The 19,807-nt window shown below is 44.0% G+C and overlaps 1 protein-coding gene across 5 annotated transcripts in view; it reads left to right on the top strand.

Moving 5' to 3' along the window:
• Pde4d (phosphodiesterase 4D) overlaps window positions 1–13,479 on the top strand; it is a 683,624-nt gene extending 670,145 nt beyond the window's left edge. For all 5 annotated transcript variants that reach the window (XM_038322667.2, XM_038322669.2, XM_038322668.2 and 2 more), the window contains exons 12-15: window positions 4,957–5,111; window positions 6,869–6,991; window positions 7,688–7,870; window positions 8,661–13,479. In XM_038322667.2, the coding sequence (XP_038178595.1) occupies window positions 4,957–5,111; window positions 6,869–6,991; window positions 7,688–7,870; window positions 8,661–9,077 (878 nt within the window). In that variant the 3' untranslated portion in view covers window positions 9,078–13,479. The remainder of the gene's footprint in view (window positions 1–4,956; window positions 5,112–6,868; window positions 6,992–7,687; window positions 7,871–8,660) is intronic.
• The last annotated feature ends 6,328 nt before the right edge of the window (window positions 13,480–19,807 follow it).

The raw sequence follows: 19,807 nt of genomic DNA, 5'->3' as shown, positions 1-19,807 counted from the left end.
CTTTCAGTAACCTTTACACAGATGACTGTTTCGTGCCTCCAGTGACACAGAGACAAAATGGAGCATGCTGTCCTGTCAAACACTGGGCTAAGCCCAACTAAGTGACAGGAGTGGGAAGGGCGTGGCTTTCACTCTTGGTGTCATACCCTCTCCCCCACCCCTGCACTCTGACCTGCTCCCAGGCTGCGCAGCTTCACCCAGATCTTATTCTCACGTGTAGAAAGTTCCAGACCAGCCAGGGCTACATAGTGGATGATGACAATAATATGTTCATTGAAAAGTAGAAGAGACACAAATGAATTAACTTGACTCTGTTAATAGTTACCCATTTCCTTCAGAGGATGTCACTTTGAAAGTATATACTCTGAGTAAAATCTCTCATCTTATACTTTTCAGAAATATTGCTTCCTTTGATCCAACAGAAAGCATAGATTTACATTTTTCATTTACATTTTCCTTATATTTATGCCACCTACATTTTTATCTCCTGAACTCTTGCCAGTTCTGAGCTTTTAACAGTTTAAGTTCAATTTATCTAAATTTTTGAAATTTTTGTAGAGCTCTTTTTTAGGCTATCACATTTCTCCAATGTTGCAATTAGCACTGTAGAATAAAATTCATTTAAGTCTATTCACCCTGCCACAAGATTAAAAGGAAATTCTTGCCCTTAGTGCACGACCGCAGCATTGACAAAGCAACAGCAAGCAGGCTTCGCCCTCTGCAAGCACACAGTCTAAGATGTACAGTTTCTAGGGATACCTAGAGAACTGAAAAATATCTCAATCTGCGGTGAGCCCAAAGGAACATTTTTGCGTGAAGTTAGCTTCTGAATTACCAGACTGAGAACAGATCACCCTGACCTAGGTGAATGGGCACCACCACCAACTTTTAAGGGCCCCAGTATAGTAGATGGGGTAAAGGGAGGCAAATGGCATTCTCAGAGCTGGGGCTCTGCTGCCCTCAGACATCAGTGCTGCTGGTTTGCAGAGCTCCAGACTGGAACTGGCACTTATATCATTCCCTTCCCCCGCCTCTCACCTCATTCCCCATCTCAGGCCTTTGGAAGGACTGAGTTGTCAGTGACATCTTGGCTCTCCAGCTTGTACCAGGCCCGAAGATTGAGGCCATTCTTGGCTTCTATAAGAACCTGAGCTAATTCCTGCAGTAAACTGAGAGGAATGTATATATCTATATCATGTGTCACTGTGGAAGCAGGACTCTTGGAGACTGGGCTTGAAGGTGGTATAGGAGGATTGGAGATTGGATTTTAAGGTGGTGTAGGAGGAGCGGAATTCTAAGGATGCATTTTCTGGGTTGCTTTGTGTGTTTCTAATGCTGTCTCGTCTCTTGGATTTGAAACACTGATAATTCTATTCCTTGTAGTAAAGAGCATACTGATAGGCTGTATTATGAAGTATATATAGAGATACTCAAGATGTGTCTCAGGTACTTCATATCAACCCCTGGTAGGATACGAGATTCTGAGTGATTCCATATCTTCTCAGCACTTCTTAGGAGATTCGGGAAGGTGATGACATTGCTTGGTTGCTCCCAATGTCACTGGACCAAATGCTTGTTGAAAATGATAAGCCCTGGGATGGGAATTCCCAGATCAGGCACACGTCAACGGCTTGTGTTTCTGGGTGTGTCAGGACAAGAGCCGCCTTTGCTGCACTCGCAGGGATAAATTGCTGAAAGTCAAAGTCAGAATCACTTCCCACGACTGGCTCAAGTACACTGAGCTCCCAGCTTTTCCAGGACATCTGCTGCTGGTAAAATGACCTTGGTTGGGAAATAGATCCAGCTAACGTCCAGGAGCTCCATCCCTTGGTGAAATATGGAAGGGTCCAGTGGTATGGGCATGTTGGGCCATCCCTTCTAAGGTGGAAGGAGAGTAATAACACTTGCTACACCCGAGAGAGGGCCTCGTGATCCCCAGGCCTGGGTGGATTTGGAAGCCACATCCTCCTCACTGGGGTATGTCACTCTGGCCCATTACTGAATGGCAGGAAAACTGTTGCTAGCTTATTTCATGACTCAGAATAAAGGAAGTCTCTTTCTGGGTCTCCGCTGCCATGCAAGTAAATGCCTCATGACTTCACTGGTCCAGCGGTGCTTGGGCTTGCCAGTAGCAGACGGGGTGGTTGTTTGGAGCTATGTGCAGGGCTCAGTAGGCGATTCATAACACACGACTGTAGGATTTTGGAGCAAGGCCCTGTCATTTTCAAAATTAAAATCAATAAGATAGAAACAGCTCAGCAATAAAACTTAAACAACAATAAAACAAAAAAGCATTTTCTCAAAAAGAAAAGCCCAGGGCTGGGTGGATTCACTGTTAGCTCCTTTTTTAAAAATGATAACATCAGCTTGAAATGAGGAGTCTGGAGACAGCTTGCCTTTAAATATTGGCCCTGGAGTGTCCCCGCTGTGTGATATTGATAATGCCACCTTTCCTAAGACTCATTTTCTTTGTTTATAAATAAATGGCTATCACATTCAGATCTTCCTAAGAGAGGTGTGAGCATCGAAGTTACACCATGGCAACCACTTATAACACCAGGGCAGCTGAGTCCCCTGAATGTGGTGACTTAGGATATTCTCTTCTCAGTGCTTTTAAGTTAGGAAGAAGGGAAGTGTCTAGTAGAAACCAGATGACCAGAAGTAACCTTTAATTTTGTTTAGAGACTCAAGTCTAAGGAGGTTGGGAGGGTCAAGGAAGCAGACTGCGTTCAGAGAGAAGGGCAGACTAGGACCAAGCTCTAATGGTCATCAGTTGGTTCAGAGTGCTGGGATCATTTAGAGAATGAGCCGTTAAGTGTTCAGCAATCAAGAATGATTTCATAGAACCCCTGGCAGAAGAGTGCCTGGTCAGCTAGCCTCTCCGCCCATCCTCCCACGCCTTATTAGACGTCTGTGTGTACATTGTGTTGCAGTGTGAACTTTAAGGACTCTACTTAAGTCCTGGGTTAGCATCTTTAGCAGGTGCTTTAGACCCTTGCCTTCTGTCTTACATATGTGACCAGTGCAATTTCAGTGACAAGCATAGAATGTTAAATGATGACCCTGAGGTTCAATTTCTTAAATGCTAGTTTTTTTTTTTTTTTTTCATTTAAAACTAAGATTTTACTACCTGGTCCCGGTTGCCTTCAATAGCATCAGACTGGAGCAGGAGCAGCTGATTACGCAGTCTGAGTAGGTGATCTCCATAGAACAGATCACCTTTCTGGAGGCAGAACCCTCCCTGCCTGTCTCTGTAAATAAAGGGGAATATAAACCTGTTAGTATTTCTGTAAGCCCAGGTGAATCCGTATGTTAATGCCCCTTATCTACATATATGTTTAGTCTCTAAACGGACCCTGGTAGATGACACCATATTTTTTCTATGAGTTAGACAATGTTATGCCTTCCTGCCAGCCTTTGCTTGTTTAGTATAATTCAGCTGTGTATATAACAGCGTCTCGTGCTCAGATCCCATATCATTTTAAATTTCTGACTTCTACATGTTTATCCATGGGCTTTCATAGACTACTTAAAAGTAAATTTGATCCCTAGCATGGAAAAGAGCAAGACTTAGTCAGACATTACCTTTCGAAGGCATTTATTTTTCCAGACAAAGTAAAAGTGAACCATAAACTTCCACATCCACTCCAGAAGCTCTGCTCTCTCCTGGCGTGGAGAGCAGTGGATTAGATGTGCCCCTTCTTTTGGGGTATAGTTCTCCTGAGATCATAGCGTCTCCTTGGGGAGCACACCCCAAGCCTCCGTTGTCCTCCCTAACTTCTTCAAAGCAATCAGTAAGTAGTCTGACGCTTGCTCTCAGAAGCTGCCTCTGGGTGTATTTTTTTGGAGCCTTAATGACAGTGAAGATTGAACACCTGTGCTCTCAATCTTGACAGCTACCTAAGGAAGCAAAATAAAGTGTCTTGAAACTCTTAAAGATAGGTGTGGCGAGACGGCTCAGTATTTAAGAGCACTGGCTGCTCTTGCAAAGGACCAGGGTTCGAAATCCAGCACCCACAGGGCAACTCTCAATGTGTAACTCCAGTTCCAAGGGAGCCAATGCCCTCTTCCAGCCTATGCAGGCATCAGGCACGCACATGGTACAGATACACACATTCAGGCAAAACACTTATACACATAAAACAAAGATAAATCTTAAAAACGAAAGACCTCCTATATCCAGGTCTGCTGCTTATGGGATTAGGAAGAGGCAGAGTATCTTCCTGCTATCAATCTGAAACAATACGTGAAGTACAGAATCTATCATGAGTCTGTAGGTGGGTGTGCACACGGTGTGCGGAGCCAGGAGCAGGCAGGCAGGAAGGCAGTCCACACACATAGAGCACTGAGCACAGCCAGGAGCCTCAGAAGAAGAAACAGTTGCAGTGTGTATGTGTGTGCGTGTGTGGTGGGGGGTCATTTAGAAGGACAAGCACCATGAGCAAACCAAATACTGGAACTTGCTCTGTGTATAAACAGCCTTGCACCCATGATCCAACCACCATATCAGGGCAAATGTTCCACAGTGATCAGGAAATGACACCTTCTGCCTAGGATGTGGCGCAGGTGTTAGGAACAATGCCACAGTCTGTTGAGCTGATGGCAGATTCTGAAAAGATACTGGTCCACTTCTTCCACTCCAGAGAACTGCCCGAAAGGACCACCTAGCAGGCAAACTGTAATTGACGCCTAAGATTTTGGTTTTCTTTCGGTTCTTAGATTATTTGACATGTTTGCTTGTGGGTGATGGAAAAGACATTCAGGGGCAACTGTATCCTAAACACAAGGTGTCAAAGAACTTGGGGGTTTGTTTCCATTTATTCTTATGTTTTTTCCAGACCACTCTCTAACTCGTTATCCTCCTGTCTCAGCCCCTGGAGTGTGGTACTGTACACGTTGAAGAGAGACACACTAATTAAGCAGCCTTGATGACATTGCCTCTGCTCCTTCTTTCAGACTCAGAACTTGCCTTGATGTACAACGACTCCTCTGTCCTCGAGAACCATCACTTGGCCGTGGGGTTTAAGTTGCTCCAAGAAGAAAACTGTGACATTTTCCAGAATCTGACCAAAAAGCAAAGACAATCTTTAAGGAAAATGGTCATTGACATTGTAAGTACCCTACAAAACTGATTCACGTTCTTAGAGATGATACGGGGCTAGATTTGGGAGGTGGACCTGTCAAAACTGCCTCTGCTGCCCCTGGCAGTGTTTAACTACAATAGCATCTCTGTTCTTAACAGTTGGGATTTAAGACCGGCAGCATCCGTCAGACCCCTGCAGGCTCCCTGATCTCTGCAAGTCCCCCAAAGTCCTGGCCATTTGCTTCTGTGGGCCTCCTTCTCACAGTGTCCCTGACCCCCTGGTTCCTCTGATCCTTCCTCCCCATCCTCTGCAGGACTCCCCAACCTCCTTCTAGTATTTGGTGTTATGACTAGAGTAGCTTCCTATTTTTGTGGGATTCCTAACAGAGGAGCAGGGGCTGTCTCTTGACTCTTTTGCCTACTTGTGAGACCCTTTTCCTCCTCCTCGGTTGTCTCCTCCAGCCCTGATGTGATATCATGTGCCTAGTCTTATTGAAAATAGCTGTGCCATGTATGGGTGTTTGGTTGATGTCCCCGGGAGGCCAGCTCTTTTCTGAGAGGAAGTGGAGGGGTGTGGATCTGGCAGAGAAGGGAGGCCAGCTCTTTTCTGAGAGGAAGTGGAGGGGTGTGGATCTGGCAGAGAAGGGAGGCGGTGGGGAGAGGGTAGGGAGGGGAAACTGTGGTCAGGATACAATATATGAGAGGAACTTAATCCACAAGACTTAGTATGCAGGCTGTTTTCTTTGCTTCTCATGGCCAGTGACAGGCAGAGAAGAATGACTCAGCAAATACAGGCCATTCCCTGCAGCTCCAGTGGAGTCTGTCCACCTCCCACCCACACAGAAATCCCCTCAGCTAGACTCTTTTCCCTGCGTACATTATTCAGAGGAATCTCTGGGTAGCATAAAACTAGACTTAAATTTAATTTTTTTTTATTTTAGCATTCATCTTACAGTTCATTTTTGTTTTTTACAAATCAATCCCAGTTTTCCCCACCCTACCCCCCCATCAGCTCCTCAGAGATAATTGACTTCCCAGGAGGAGGCCTTACTAAGTCTGTCCCATCACCTCCTTGGAACAAGACCAAGCAACCAACCAACTTCTTACCCCGCCCCCTTTTCGGCGTGCCTAGGCTAAGGTGTCTCTCCATATGAATGGGCCCCACAATAGGGTGAGATTTAAATTACACTTGTTAATTTCTGTTTGGGTAAGTGGGCGCGCGCGCGAGCGCACACACACTCCCTGGTGTGCCTGTAGACTCAGAGGATGGTTTGTGGGACTCAGTTCTTTTCCTTCCACCACCTGGGTCCTAAAGATCAGATTCAGATCACAGCCTTGGTGACAGGCACCTTTACCCACGGAGCCATCTTGTCAGTCCTCAGCATAGACTTTTACCTTTATGCTTTGTTGTTCACAGGGAGACGTCATTTGCCTAGATCAGCAAAACAAGCCAACCCAAATACTTTGTATTCCAAGTGCCTCTGAGTAGCCTTGAATCAGCTAGGTACAGTACGGTAATGGCTCCCTAGTTCAGAACAAGCACAGGAAATACGACAGTGTGCTTGCCTCGAAAGTGGTTTCTGTGTTGTATGTGTGTTTCTGGGCTCTGGGAAAAGTTGAGCGCCAAGAGGAAAAGAGCTCCCCATTTCCACATATCAGCAGAATTCAGTGTTTCTCTCGTCCTTTTCAGACGCAAAATAATTTCTCTGTCCATTGGCAGTTTTGTGGGGTTTTTTTTTTCCCTTTCGGCCTTCTTCCCTCATGAAACAATTTTTGCCCTGCCAGGTACTTGCGACCGACATGTCAAAGCACATGAACCTGCTGGCCGATTTGAAGACGATGGTGGAAACGAAGAAGGTGACAAGCTCTGGTGTCCTCCTCCTTGACAACTATTCTGACAGGATCCAGGTAAGTCGGCGTCTGTGTTTGTTCTTTCTGCATACGTCAGGAGCTGTTTCTTCCTCTGTCCCATCTCATATGTCCAGAAGCTACAGGCAGGGTCTTTATCTTCTTTTTTTATTGAGAAACGTGGCTTTCATGCAATATTTTTCTGATCATAGCTTTCCCTCCCCACCTTCACCCCGAGCCTTCCTGCCTCCCCACCCAACTCCCAAGTCCTTTTCTCCCTCTCATTTAGAAAGCAAAACAAACAAGCCAGAATTTAAAAAAAAAGTACAAGAAACACATAAACAAAATCCATACAAGCACACAATTAGAAATCATAATATACAAAATCCATACAAGCACACAATTAGAAATCATAAGATACAAACAAAAAACAGACAAGACAAAAAAGTACCCAGTCCTTTGTACTTAAACAGATAAAATCTTATTGACCTGTTCATTTGCATATACACTAACAGCAACATAACATCCAAAGACCAGCCATTTGACCATCTTTGAAATTTGATAATTCATGAACACAGCGTCTCTCACGACACTTAGCTCTGAATTATGCCACTTCTTCACCTATTAATCAAGTGTGAGCCGCCGAGGCCCCCCCATGGTTGAGCCGTTTGTAATAAGCCTGACACCACATGTATTTTTAAGCGTCACAGTCACCTGATGCAGATTTTGAGTAAAGCATGCCTCCACCCACCTTAGGTCCTGCAGAACATGGTGCACTGTGCAGATCTGAGCAACCCCACAAAGCCACTCCAGCTGTACCGCCAGTGGACGGACCGGATAATGGAGGAGTTCTTCCGCCAGGGGGACCGGGAGCGGGAACGTGGCATGGAGATCAGTCCCATGTGTGACAAGCACAACGCCTCTGTGGAAAAATCACAGGTAAAGCCCCAACTCGGAGAACGGGCTGAGCCGCAGCTGAAGCTGTTGGCTGTTGTAGCTTCACACCTCCTTGCGTTTTATGTTTTTCTCTTGTTAATTAGTTTGGATTTGACACGGTAGATTTCACTGCTGTTGATGAGCCAAAGACTCTTAGGATTTCCAGTCGTACAACCACACATATTTTACTCTGATCCATTCACGTGGATTCTGTACATAGAATGCTTGGCTTATTTCAGTTATCTGGGTTCTCTGCAAATTGACTATTCTCAAAGAAGGTCCAGGCTCCAGGCCCAACTATGTAAATAACTGAAAAAAATGAAAATGAAACGTATGCCCTGGCAATGCTGATGCATGCATGGGCAGCCTATATATGGAGGTTCTGTTGAGCTTGTCCATATTGGGTTTATGGTCTAAGTTGATGACCACGGACCAGGTCTCTTCCTCAAGAGGGCACCAGATCTCATTACAGATGGTTGTGCGCCACCATGCGGTTGCTGGGAATTGAACTCGGGACCTTTGGAAGAATAGGCAGTGCTCTTAGCTGCTGAGCTATCTCTCCAGCCCATGTAAATAACTAGTATTCGCTGTATTGTAAGCGTCCCTTGAACTAAGAGTTCTAACTTTGGCCAGCTAGTAACCACACTTATACCATCTGTTGACTCCAATAGTGACGAATGTACCGAACCCAAGTTAGTAGTCTTCTATGCAGGCTTGATGCGGAAACATGGTTTGGTTGAGCCTTTTCGAGGTTCTTAGTCCCCACACTGAATTTCTTTTCTTTTCTGACCAGGTGGGCTTCATAGACTATATTGTTCATCCCCTCTGGGAGACATGGGCAGACCTCGTCCATCCCGATGCCCAGGACATTTTGGACACTTTGGAGGACAATCGTGAGTGGTACCAGAGCACAATCCCCCAGAGCCCCTCCCCCGCACCCGATGACCAAGAGGAGGGCCGGCAGGGCCAAACTGAAAAGTTTCAGTTTGAACTAACCTTGGAGGAAGACGGCGAGTCAGACACAGAGAAGGACAGCGGAAGTCAAGTGGAGGAAGACACGAGCTGCAGTGACTCCAAGACGCTGTGCACTCAAGACTCAGAGTCCACGGAAATTCCCCTGGATGAGCAGGTCGAAGAGGAGGCTGTAGCAGAAGAGGAGGCAAGCCAGCCTGACACTTGTGTCATAGACGATGGCTGTCCTGACACGTAACAGTGTAAAGACTGTCCCACACTTTTTTCTTTTTTTCTTTTTTTTTTTTTCTAGTAGAAAAATCGTTTCCAAAGTGCATGTCACATGCCACAACCATGGTCACACCTCACTATCATCTGCCAGGACGTTTGATGAACAAAACTGACCTTGAACTACTCAGTCTGGCGCTCAGGAATACCGCAACCAGTTCTTCTCACCTCCATGTCATCGGAGCAAGGGGGAACGTCATCACGAACACGGCTTTGACGTGATCTCAAGCTTGGCAGAGCTGACAAGGCAGAGAAAAAAAAAAAAAATCAACTCCAACTGTTTCCGAGGGAGAGCTCGGATCATCGGGCTGCCCCAAAGTAGAGGTAGCTGGCGGGATTCCTTCCTGGTTTGTTTGCAGAAATTATAAGAAGGAGGGCAGGCACTTGAGGGACAGAGTGAACGCACAGATGAAGCAATGAAAATGTCACAAACAGGACACAGCGTCAGTCTGTGCGCAGGAGGAGGATGAGCCGCAAAAATTGCATAATTTTCTAATTTCAAGTCTTCCTGATACATGACTGGAGAGTGTGGTTCTGTGAGCCGCACTCACCTCTACATTTTGTATGATATGTAAAACAGATTTTTTTGTAGAGCTTACTTTTATTATTAAATGTATTGAGGTATTATATTTAAAAAAAAAACTGTTCAGAACTTCATCTGCCACTGGTTATTTTTTTCTAAGGAGTAACTTGCAAGTTTTCAGTACAGATCAGTGCTACACTGGATAAATCTCACTTACAAATTTTACTTGCACCTTAGAGTTCATAGCAATTAACTGATTTGTAGTGATCTCTTGTTTTATATACCAAATGACTTACATACCTTAAAACAGAGAAACAGCTTTCTGTTGCCGGAAACCCTTTTTGTAAGTGTCGGTTGGCTCCCGTCTCTTATTTCAGTCCTCCCCCACCCCAACCAGGAGAATTGTTCTCCGTCACATCCATGGTGTGCGAAGTGAGTATTTATTCTGTAATCCTTTCTGTGCATTCTGTCAAATGTGTCTTAAGCCTCCTGGAAGCTCAGTCCTCAGTTGGTGTTGTCCGAAGTAAATGGGCGGTATAGAAATACCCAGTAGCTGAGAGTCGGTCCTTTTCAGGCATCTTCCCTACCTACTGCCTTCTGATGCCTTTTTCTTTTTCTGTGTCCCTTACAGTCACGACACATTTGCCCATTACTTTACTGTTGTTCACAGCTGGGTACAAGAAGAGAGACAATTTGTCCTTCTCTAACGTGCGTTCCAGCCTCGGCCCATGTTCTAGGTGGGGTCTTGTCAAGGTGTCAGTGTCGTTAGGGTTGACGTTCATTTCTGCCACACGGTTCTGTGTCATCAGTAGCTTTCCCTCCGGGGTTGCAGAGGGAAACACGCTAAGTGTGCATTCACAGTTCTGAAGAATGCTAGCAGACTCTGAGCCAGGACCAGGACAGCTGTGGTTTGAACTGCCCATGGACGGAAGACCTCCGTGAGGAGTGTCCCCGGAAAGTCACTCGAATGGTAGCGGCTCCTCTCCCTGAAAATTGCCATCAATTATTATTGCTCCCTAAGCTTGCCCTATAGGAAGGACTACTTCAGACACACAGAATTGATGGTGCCACTGGCACCAGGGCGGGGTAGTGATGCAATGCAATCTAAAACCTTGGATTGACAGACTCTGCCTCAATGCAATATTAAGAGGGAATTCCAGATTTCAGCCCCAGGAACTCTATTGATTTTTATATATTAACTCCCAGTGTTAACTTGCTGATTATGGTCTGCCTCAGGCAGCATATGTATAGTCTGAACCTTAGGTGGATCCTCGGAGTTTGGAGCCCATGTTATTTTTTCTTTTTGGCATCCCAATGGGGAGTAAAAGGGAGGGTGGTATATAAATAAATGAAAAATCATAAGTCTGAAAAAACATACCTAAAACTTCTCAAGAAAGTTGTGGGCTAGTCACTGAGAAAGTAAGTCGTCAGCCAGGGAAATCACCCAAGCTGAACTGAAACCCTGATTCAATCTCTTTAGTCCCAAGGATGCTTAGAACCTTTGCTACAAAGGTTTCTGATCTTTACCATAGGGCAGGATAAGAATCTCATAACTGACCACTGAAGGGCCAGCTTCCCTTCCTTGTAAAGAGCAAACGGAGCATAATCCGCCTCGTGTGACCAGACCTTTCACAAGACATTTGGGTACCTGTTTCTCTTTTCATTTTATGTATCCCTGAAGGGGCTCCTGAAGGAAAGGCAAAGAGTCTAGAGTTGATTCCCCCTTCCTAAATCATTCTCGCTTCTTTACCTCCCTCCATGTGGCTTTTCCCCCACAGAGTGCCTGCAGTCTTCACAATGAAAAGAACAGCAATATGTCATAAACAGATCCATACCTGCAAGGGTTGGTAACCGCACTAACGGAGCCTGCGTTGGTTCTTAATGGCACTGTGTTACAACGGCAGCCACCGATGGACAATCAAGCTGTAGCAGACACATAATATCCAAGAGTTAGAGACTAACGTCCTATACCTACTATCTGTTCGCCACCCCTACCCCTTTACCGTGTCCCTTACTCACTCACTCTCTCACCAAAGTGTAGTTCATGATACACACTGCATTAAAAGGAGCATCTTTATACAAGTGGCTTCATTTCCTAAAATGCCATAAGAAAATGCAATATCTGGGTACTGTACGGGGGAAACCAATTCCAAGTTTGCATAAAACCAGTACATTTCAGCTTGCAAGTTACTGAAGGCGATAGTTTTCGTTTTGTTTTCATTCACATTAGTTCAAAGATACGAGTAAGCAGTATAGATAGAACCAAATGCAGATAAGGAAAGAAAAAAACTTGAACCTTGAACGAAACAGATTTTACAGAAAGCTTTATGATAATTTTAATGCATTATTTATTTTTTGTGCCATGCATTTTTTCTCACCAAATGACCTTACCTGTAATACAGTCTTGTTTGTCTGTTTACAACCGTGTATTTATTGCAATGTACATAATGTAATGTTAATTGTAAATTATCAGTTCTTATTAAAACATCGTCCCACGGTGGGATGGTGTTGACATATTTGGAAACTCTTGGTGAGAGAATGAATGGTGTGTATACATACTCCTTGTACATTTTTCTTTTCTTCTGTAATATAGTCTTGTCATCATAGAGCTTGTTTATGGAAGATTCAAGAAAAATATAAAATACATAAAGATATATAAATTTAAATATCATAGCTGCAGGTCTTTGGTCCCAGGGCTGTGCCTTAACTGTAACCAATATTTTCTTCTGTTTTGCTGCATTTCAAAGTAAGGTGATAGTGGCTCGGGCTGGGCGTTTTGTATCCACACGCTTCCCTGATGGAATTTCTGGCAATAGCTGCATTTTACAAAGACTAGACATCACTGCTGGAGAACCTCCTGACACTTGTGAGATGCATGCTCCTAAGCACCTGTTTCCATGGAGCATGGCTGCACGGATGGTGACTGTTTCCCAGCTGAATGCGGGGAGCCGTTTCACTTGGACATACGGCATTGGTTTCCTTACTCCCAAACCTGTGCTAGAGAAACGTTCTTCTCCAGTGATTATAGAATGGCTTGTTGGCTTCTGGACCTTACAGGAAGATGAGTTTGATTTGAAACAGGAGGCATGGGTCACTCATCTTGGTTAGCCCTCTGCTCACCAGCTTCCTGTCATACCAAAAAGTTATACAATTTTTAGTACTATTTTTTTCTCCAAGATCAAATTTATATATGTATAATACATAATACATATATGTATAATACATATACATACACACCGTTTGAATATATACGTATATATACATGTAAATCATCTAACTTAAACATAGTTCTGTGATGATGCCAATTCCCATAATGTAACGAACTCATGTCTCTCTGAAAGTGTTTCTGTAAAACGTCTGTCCTTGTAGGATTGTTAAGTGTGACCTTGCACAATGGCAAGTCCTGAAAGCCACGAGAGCTTCCTGGTGGAAAATGTGACCACGTCTCACTACAGCTCAGCCCTTAGCACGTGTGACAAAGTGAAAAGACAGATTCTTTTTTTTCTAGGAAAAACGAGCCTCCTGTTATTTTATTTTTTGACACAAACTGTAGATTTTAGCAGCCCTGGCCCAAAGGAATTTGATTACTTTTGTTTTAAACAGTACAAACGGGACACTATACTTACAAAATACATCCTTACTGATTTCAGTTGTTTTTTTTTTAACTGTTTCCTTTCTTTGGGTGTGTTTTCCGCGTGGTAAACTGTGTGTGAGCCTCACAGATGGTGATTCTGTTAGTGGTTTCTTAGCCTCTCCTACAGCCCATGGGGATAGTACTGTACATCAATACCTTCATATAAAATTTTTATATGCAATGAAAATAAAAGCATGGGTTGATTCTGCCTACTTACGATTTGGTCTTTTCCAGAGTGGCATTTCACTCAGCACACATCTCCAGCAGTAGTGACCAGTTTGTCACGTGACAGGCTAGTTAGTGATCTCAGGTCAGGACAGATATTCATAACTGGGTGAAACCAAATGATGCTAATCTTTTGATAAAAAATCCCTTCGTTCACTTATGTGACATACAAGAGGAAACACTGCTTTCTAAGGAGGTCCAGGAAAGGGCTGCCTACTTTTAAATAAACCATCTGATAGACCAGAATCTATCACTCTGATGCTCAAGAGTTACTTAGACACCCATCTGCATGTGTTGAGCTTCTGGGATTTGCAGTGCGGGAGACATAGGTCTGTTCCCCTGGGCCCTGTTCTCTGGGTGACAGAGGCATGGGATGGTTGGGTACACATGCCAGAAGAGCTGTGGTTAGACAGGGAAGACACTCAGTGGCGCTTGAGAGGAGGGAGAGCCAGGCAGAGAAAACATTTGCAAAAAACCCTAAACTGCAAATGAGGTTGAGATACCTGGAGGAGAGTAAGGACAGGGAGGACCTGCAGGCCTGGAGCCGAGAGGCCATTTTTAGTTGTCCTATGTAAAGAACATGCTGAGCTGTCACTCCATCCTCTCAGCCCCGTTTGATTTTCTATGTAACACATCAAAAATTGATAGGCATATATCCTTATTTATTGTCTGTCATTCTTAACAGAATGTGGGTAGAGACCAGCAAGGTCTTCCTGGCATGTTCCTAGCTCTTACCATAGTGCTTGGAGCACAATAGGTGCTCACTTCATTGAACATAGCTACTGAGTTGATAATGCATGTACAGAAATCTTACAACTATCCATGCTGGCTTGATTCCAAGCCCTGCTCCCCACTGACCTAAATGCAAAGATGCCCAGGTACCCTCTATAAATGGCATATTTGCTTATAGCTTGGGTACAGTATTCTATTTTAAAGAGTCTTTAGATTTTTTTTTGCAATACTTAGTACAGTATAAATGCTAGTAATGAAAAGAGCCATAACATATAGGGAATAATGACAAGGAAGACCAGTTTTACACATATTCATTATATAGGTAGTAGAAATATTTTGGTCTTTGATGAGTAAGCCCACAGAAGAAGAATCTATAGAGAAGGGAGAGTGTAATTCAATCTGAAGACATTTGATAATCTGAGGAAACATTTAAAACTTAATAAAAACATTATGATTTGAGTTTTGAGCTTGCTAAACCTAGATAGGGTTTAAATCTTTTTTTATTGCTAATAAAAACTTCAACTTCTCACAAACCATAGGATAAAAATCAACACATTCTTTATGATAAATGAAAAGTAAAGAAAGCACAAATTTGTTCCCCAGATAATGTCCAAACCATAGGCAGCAGAATAAAAGCCATTAAATACAACACCTCAGCACTGCACAGTCCCCTCTAGCAACATCAAAGCAGTAGTCATGTGGTATCTGACAGCTGGTGAGATTTCTCACTGGGTGAAGGTACCTGTTGCTAAGCCTGGGGGATGGAGTTTGACCCTTAGGACTCACATAATAGAAGCAGAGAACTGACTAATGGAGGTTTTCCTCTGACCTCCATCCGTGTGTCACGGCACTTTTACCCCTACCCACACACAAAAATAGAAGTAAGTTTTTAAAAAGACGTGCCTGGTGTATTGCACCTTCCATGAAAGCTTTCCTTTAAGTTCCCGTCAAGATTCATGATCACGATATGAACATCCAAAGAACCAACTCCATTTTTCCCTACCTGTGCCTCATGCTGAGAGGCTAATCCGATAAGTGAGCCTATTCACTTCTCCTGGCTCAAGCTTTGGCCCACAGCAGCAATATTTTACCAACAATTATCCCAAACACTCCCTCCCATTTGTAGAGAGCACTAACTGGGTCGTCTTTCTTCAATAGGCTGTCCCCTGCACCTCTTCTTCTGAAGCAGTGGCATTTCCCCACAGCGCTCCCCAAATGTCCAAATATATCATCCCCAATCAGTAGGGTCGGTACGAACCTTAGTTCACGAACATGGATGTGCAGGAAATACGACACTGTCTCAGCTTTAAATCAGTTCACTTATACCTTACCAAACTGATGGAAATTTCATCCCTGTGGTCATTGCACACCCCTTCTCTACACCTCCTCTCTTCCCTAATGATCAAAGCTCTCATTTCCAGGCTAACTGGGGTACCAGACTAAATAAGCTGTTGTTCTCACCTTCATGGTTCTCCTGATGGTCCCTGGAGCCTGATTTGTCTCTTATGTGCTATTTCAAAAAATCATGCTCATTCTTGGGGCTCAGGCTTGGGGTTCTACTTCCACAGGACTCCAGAGTTCTATGTGTATAAGATGAGCATGGCCTCCCTCCCCAAGCCTCAGTGTTACAGACAGGGATCCAAGTGTGGGGTAAGGGGTGGGGCACTTTTTGTTTCCATGTTTTTGTGTCTCGAGACAAAGAATTGCACCAGGGACATATGACAGAGTAATAGAAATAGAGATGGTGTTCTAAGAAAGAAAAAAAAACACTCCAAAGAGGGTATGGGCTAGTGGACTGGAGAAAGGCATTTGCTCAAAAACCGCCAAGGCATGAGACTCATGACCTTTTATAGGTCATTTTCAATATACACGTTTTCTTGCATTTGTGTATCATAGGCTTCCCTCAGGCCTATTCTGTTTGTTCCCTGCAGCCAGGTAGGGAAAAGTTCCCAGTTTTCCAACTACCTTCTTTTATATTTGAATTTTGATATTGTTATCTCTGGTTCCTCCTTTCCTGACAGAAAGACCCATGGAAATGTGTGCATGCATGTGCACACCACACACACACACACACACACACACACGCATGCATGCACATATATGCATGCAATAGAAATACACTCCTTTTCCTATACTGTGAGTCTTCTGTCTCTAACTCTCTATCTCCCCCTTTGTTCCTCAGTGGGTTTTGACTTTGAAACAAACAAGTCTAGACAGGGTTATGACTTCAGTCTTCGATCTCCACTATACAAAGTAGCTGGCTACTGGAATATAGAGAAAAGAAAGATATAGGCAGAGCATATATTAAACATTAGTCCAGTCCATTAACTATGGTTGTTGATTGACATTTAGACCCTGTGTTGTTCACTGAAGGTCTTGAGATTGGGAGGGAGTGGAGAGCATCTCCCTGTGGAAGTCATCAGACCCGCCTACACATCCTATATGGAATGTGTATATGGAGGTGCAAGGGGACTCCCATTCCTTCCGGAAGTATCTGTGATCTGTCTAATTTTACCTCTGATCATACTTTTTCTCCCCCACCTCAATTACAGGTTAAAGCACTTAAGACAGGTTTTGAAATAAGGTTTTACTCAGTAGCCCAGGCTGGCCTAGAATTCACTATGTTATCCAGTATGGTCTAGAACTCAGGATAAACCTCCAGCCTCAGTGTCCCAAATGTTAGAATTACCAGTGTGTGCCAATATACACAGCACGTTTGAGGATGCTAATATTCTGATATGAAAATCAGTAGATCCCTTTTGCATTCTCCAAGATCTCCAAGCCAATAACTAAATGGCCTATACAGTGATTCACCCATTTCATTGCTACAAAATTAATGATGCTAAAGAAGATTGACAACTGAGCATGGCATATACACACTCATAAATTGATACTAGCTGTAAAGTAAAGGATGACAAGCCTATATAGTCCATGACCCCAGAGAAACCAAGTAACAAGGAGAACCCTAAGAGAAACATATACAGATCCCCCTGGGAAGGGGAAATAGACAATATCTCCTGAGAAAATTGGGAACATTGGGGGAAAGGGGAGGAGAACTTGAGGGAATGGGATGGTCAATAAGGGAAAAGGACAAATAGAGAACAAGAAAAGAGATATCTTGCTTGAGGGAGCCATAATGGGGCTAGCAAGAAACCTGGCACTAGAGAAATTCCCAGGAATCCTCAAGGATGACCCCAGCTAAGACCCTAAGCAATAGTGGAGAGGGTGCCCAAACTTGCTTTGCCCTGTAGTCAGACTGATGAATATCTTAAATATCACCATAGAACTTTTGTCCAGCAACTGATGAAAGCAGAGGCAGAGACCCGCAGCAGAACATTGGATTGAGCTCCCAAAATTCAGTTGAAGAGTGGGAAGAGTGAGAATATGAGCAAAGAGGTCAAGACCTTGATAGAGATACCCACTGAAACAGCTTACCTGAGCTCATGGGAGCTCACTAACTCTGGCCAGACAAGGAAGGAACAAACATAGGACCAAGATAGGCCCTTGTAATGTGGGTGACAATTGTGTAGCTGGGGCAGATTGAGGGGCCACTGACAGTGGCACCATGATTTATCCCTACTACTTGTACTGGCTTTTTGGGATCCTATTCTCTTTGGATGGATACCTTGTTCAGCCTAGATATAGTAGGGAGGGCCTTGGTCCTTCCTCAAAGCAATGTGCCTTTCCCCTCTGAGGAGTGGATGGGGGGTTGAATTGGGAGATAGGTGGAGGGAATGGGAGGAGGGAAGGGAGTGGGAACTGAGATTAGTATGTAAAATGAAAAAAATAGGTTTTTGGTTTTTTTTAATAAAATTTAAAAAAAGAAGACTGACAACTAAGACTCCTCAGCCCAAATACTGAAGGTGATTATTGACAAACACAATTACAACAGTTCTCATCACTGCCCCCTTTTTGTATTGATCAAGGAGTAAAACAGATTATTGAAATGTCCTTGACTTCCTGCCACCTTCCTTCATTATGGATGTCACAGATCCTTGTCAAAATCCCAAAGCTAAAACGACAAATTCTAGTTCAGACTCATTTTATTGACCTGATCACCTCAGCATAGATCTACAGTTATTTACAATGAGGAAAAGACCTGATAAAACTATAAAGAACGCTGGGTGGTGGTGGCGCACACATTTAATCCCAGCACTCGGGAGGCAGAGGCAGGCAGATCTCTGAGTTTGAGATCAGTCTGGTATAAGAGACAGACCCATGCCACTGGACTGAGGATCAGGACATGAAGGCAGGGAAGGGAAGGTTTTGGTGGCACTGCTCACAGTTTGCCTGATGGACGCAGGGAACAGCCCCAGGTGAGAGAGCAGTCAGCACAGAATGGAGCCCCTTTTACCAGCAGAGCTGTTCAGCTGGGCGTTTGCAGTCTGCTTAGAATAGTTTAGCCAACAAACATGGCTTGTACAGCCAAACGCTACAAATACATTGTCTCAAAGTCCTATCGTCTGACAGGTGATTTTTCCAGTGGTTGTTCGTTGTTCTGAACCAAAATCAGAATGAGTGTAGGGGGGAAATCAGTTTAGAGGGGGAAGCCAGTGGAGAGGGGGAAGCCCTTGCTCAGTGTCCAGTTCATGCAGGGCACTGCTTGTACCTGGAGATTGTGTTAATCAGGGAAGCAAGCAGTCTCTCACCTCAGGGACGTCTTAACACTTTGCTCACTCTTTTTCCCGGCCCGACATTGTTTCTCGCCGCTCATTTACAGGCTCTAGTCAGGGAGACAGAAACCCTTAGATCACTCCACCATTGCCTCTCTTACTTTCCTGGAAGTCAAGGTCAAGGATAGGGATGGAAGCCATAGATAGCTGCTGCCGTTAAGGCAACCATGTATAATAAGAAACTGCTTAGCAGGGAACTACCATGCCACTGAAAGCCATATTTAGTGCCATATGGAATTATATCCAGTGGTCAAAGAAATATTCTAAGACTAACTGCCTGGATCAGTGATTGAAATACCTGATGGGTGGGCTGGAAACTTTTTATGAAAGCATGGATGAGGGAAACATAGAAAAAGTTTTGAAATATGGGCCCTCTGTTGACATAGCATTTAAGAACTCTGACGGTATCCTGAGTTCCCTAGGCGATCCAGCTCTTAGTTCTTGACATACTGTGCAGTGATTAGAGGATCTCATGGAACCAAATCCCTCACATCAATCATTGGCAGGTGCCCAGTGTCTCAGCTACATGATGTCCTTATGTCCTGCATACTGTCGTCTCTCTGCTTATACCTGTAGAGCTAGTTGAAATATACCCTTGTCTACAAAGCCTTTCCCAGGAGCATTTTGTGCATTCTGGTATGGAAAACCAAAAGATCAAACTGCAACTCAGCTTCTGGCCATAAAATCTCCAGGGGTGTTAAACATTCCACTTGAGTTTTATGTGTCAGAGTCTGGGTGATGACATTCAGGACCCCATGGTGTTGATTTTCTCTGTTCTGGATTTGCAAACATAATCTCAACAACATTCTAATGTATTATATCTGATCTAATGATACATATCGCTATAGGACCTTCAGCAGGTGACCTGGTCAAGGTCAATTTGGACAATAGTAGAATTGACCTGTCTGGTCAGT

Source organism: Arvicola amphibius, chromosome 3 (assembly GCF_903992535.2).
Source record: "Arvicola amphibius chromosome 3, mArvAmp1.2, whole genome shotgun sequence".
Taxonomy (NCBI): Eukaryota; Metazoa; Chordata; class Mammalia; order Rodentia; family Cricetidae; genus Arvicola; species Arvicola amphibius.
The sequence above is the reverse complement of the archived record's forward strand: the minus strand, read 5'-3'. Positions and strand labels throughout refer to the sequence as shown.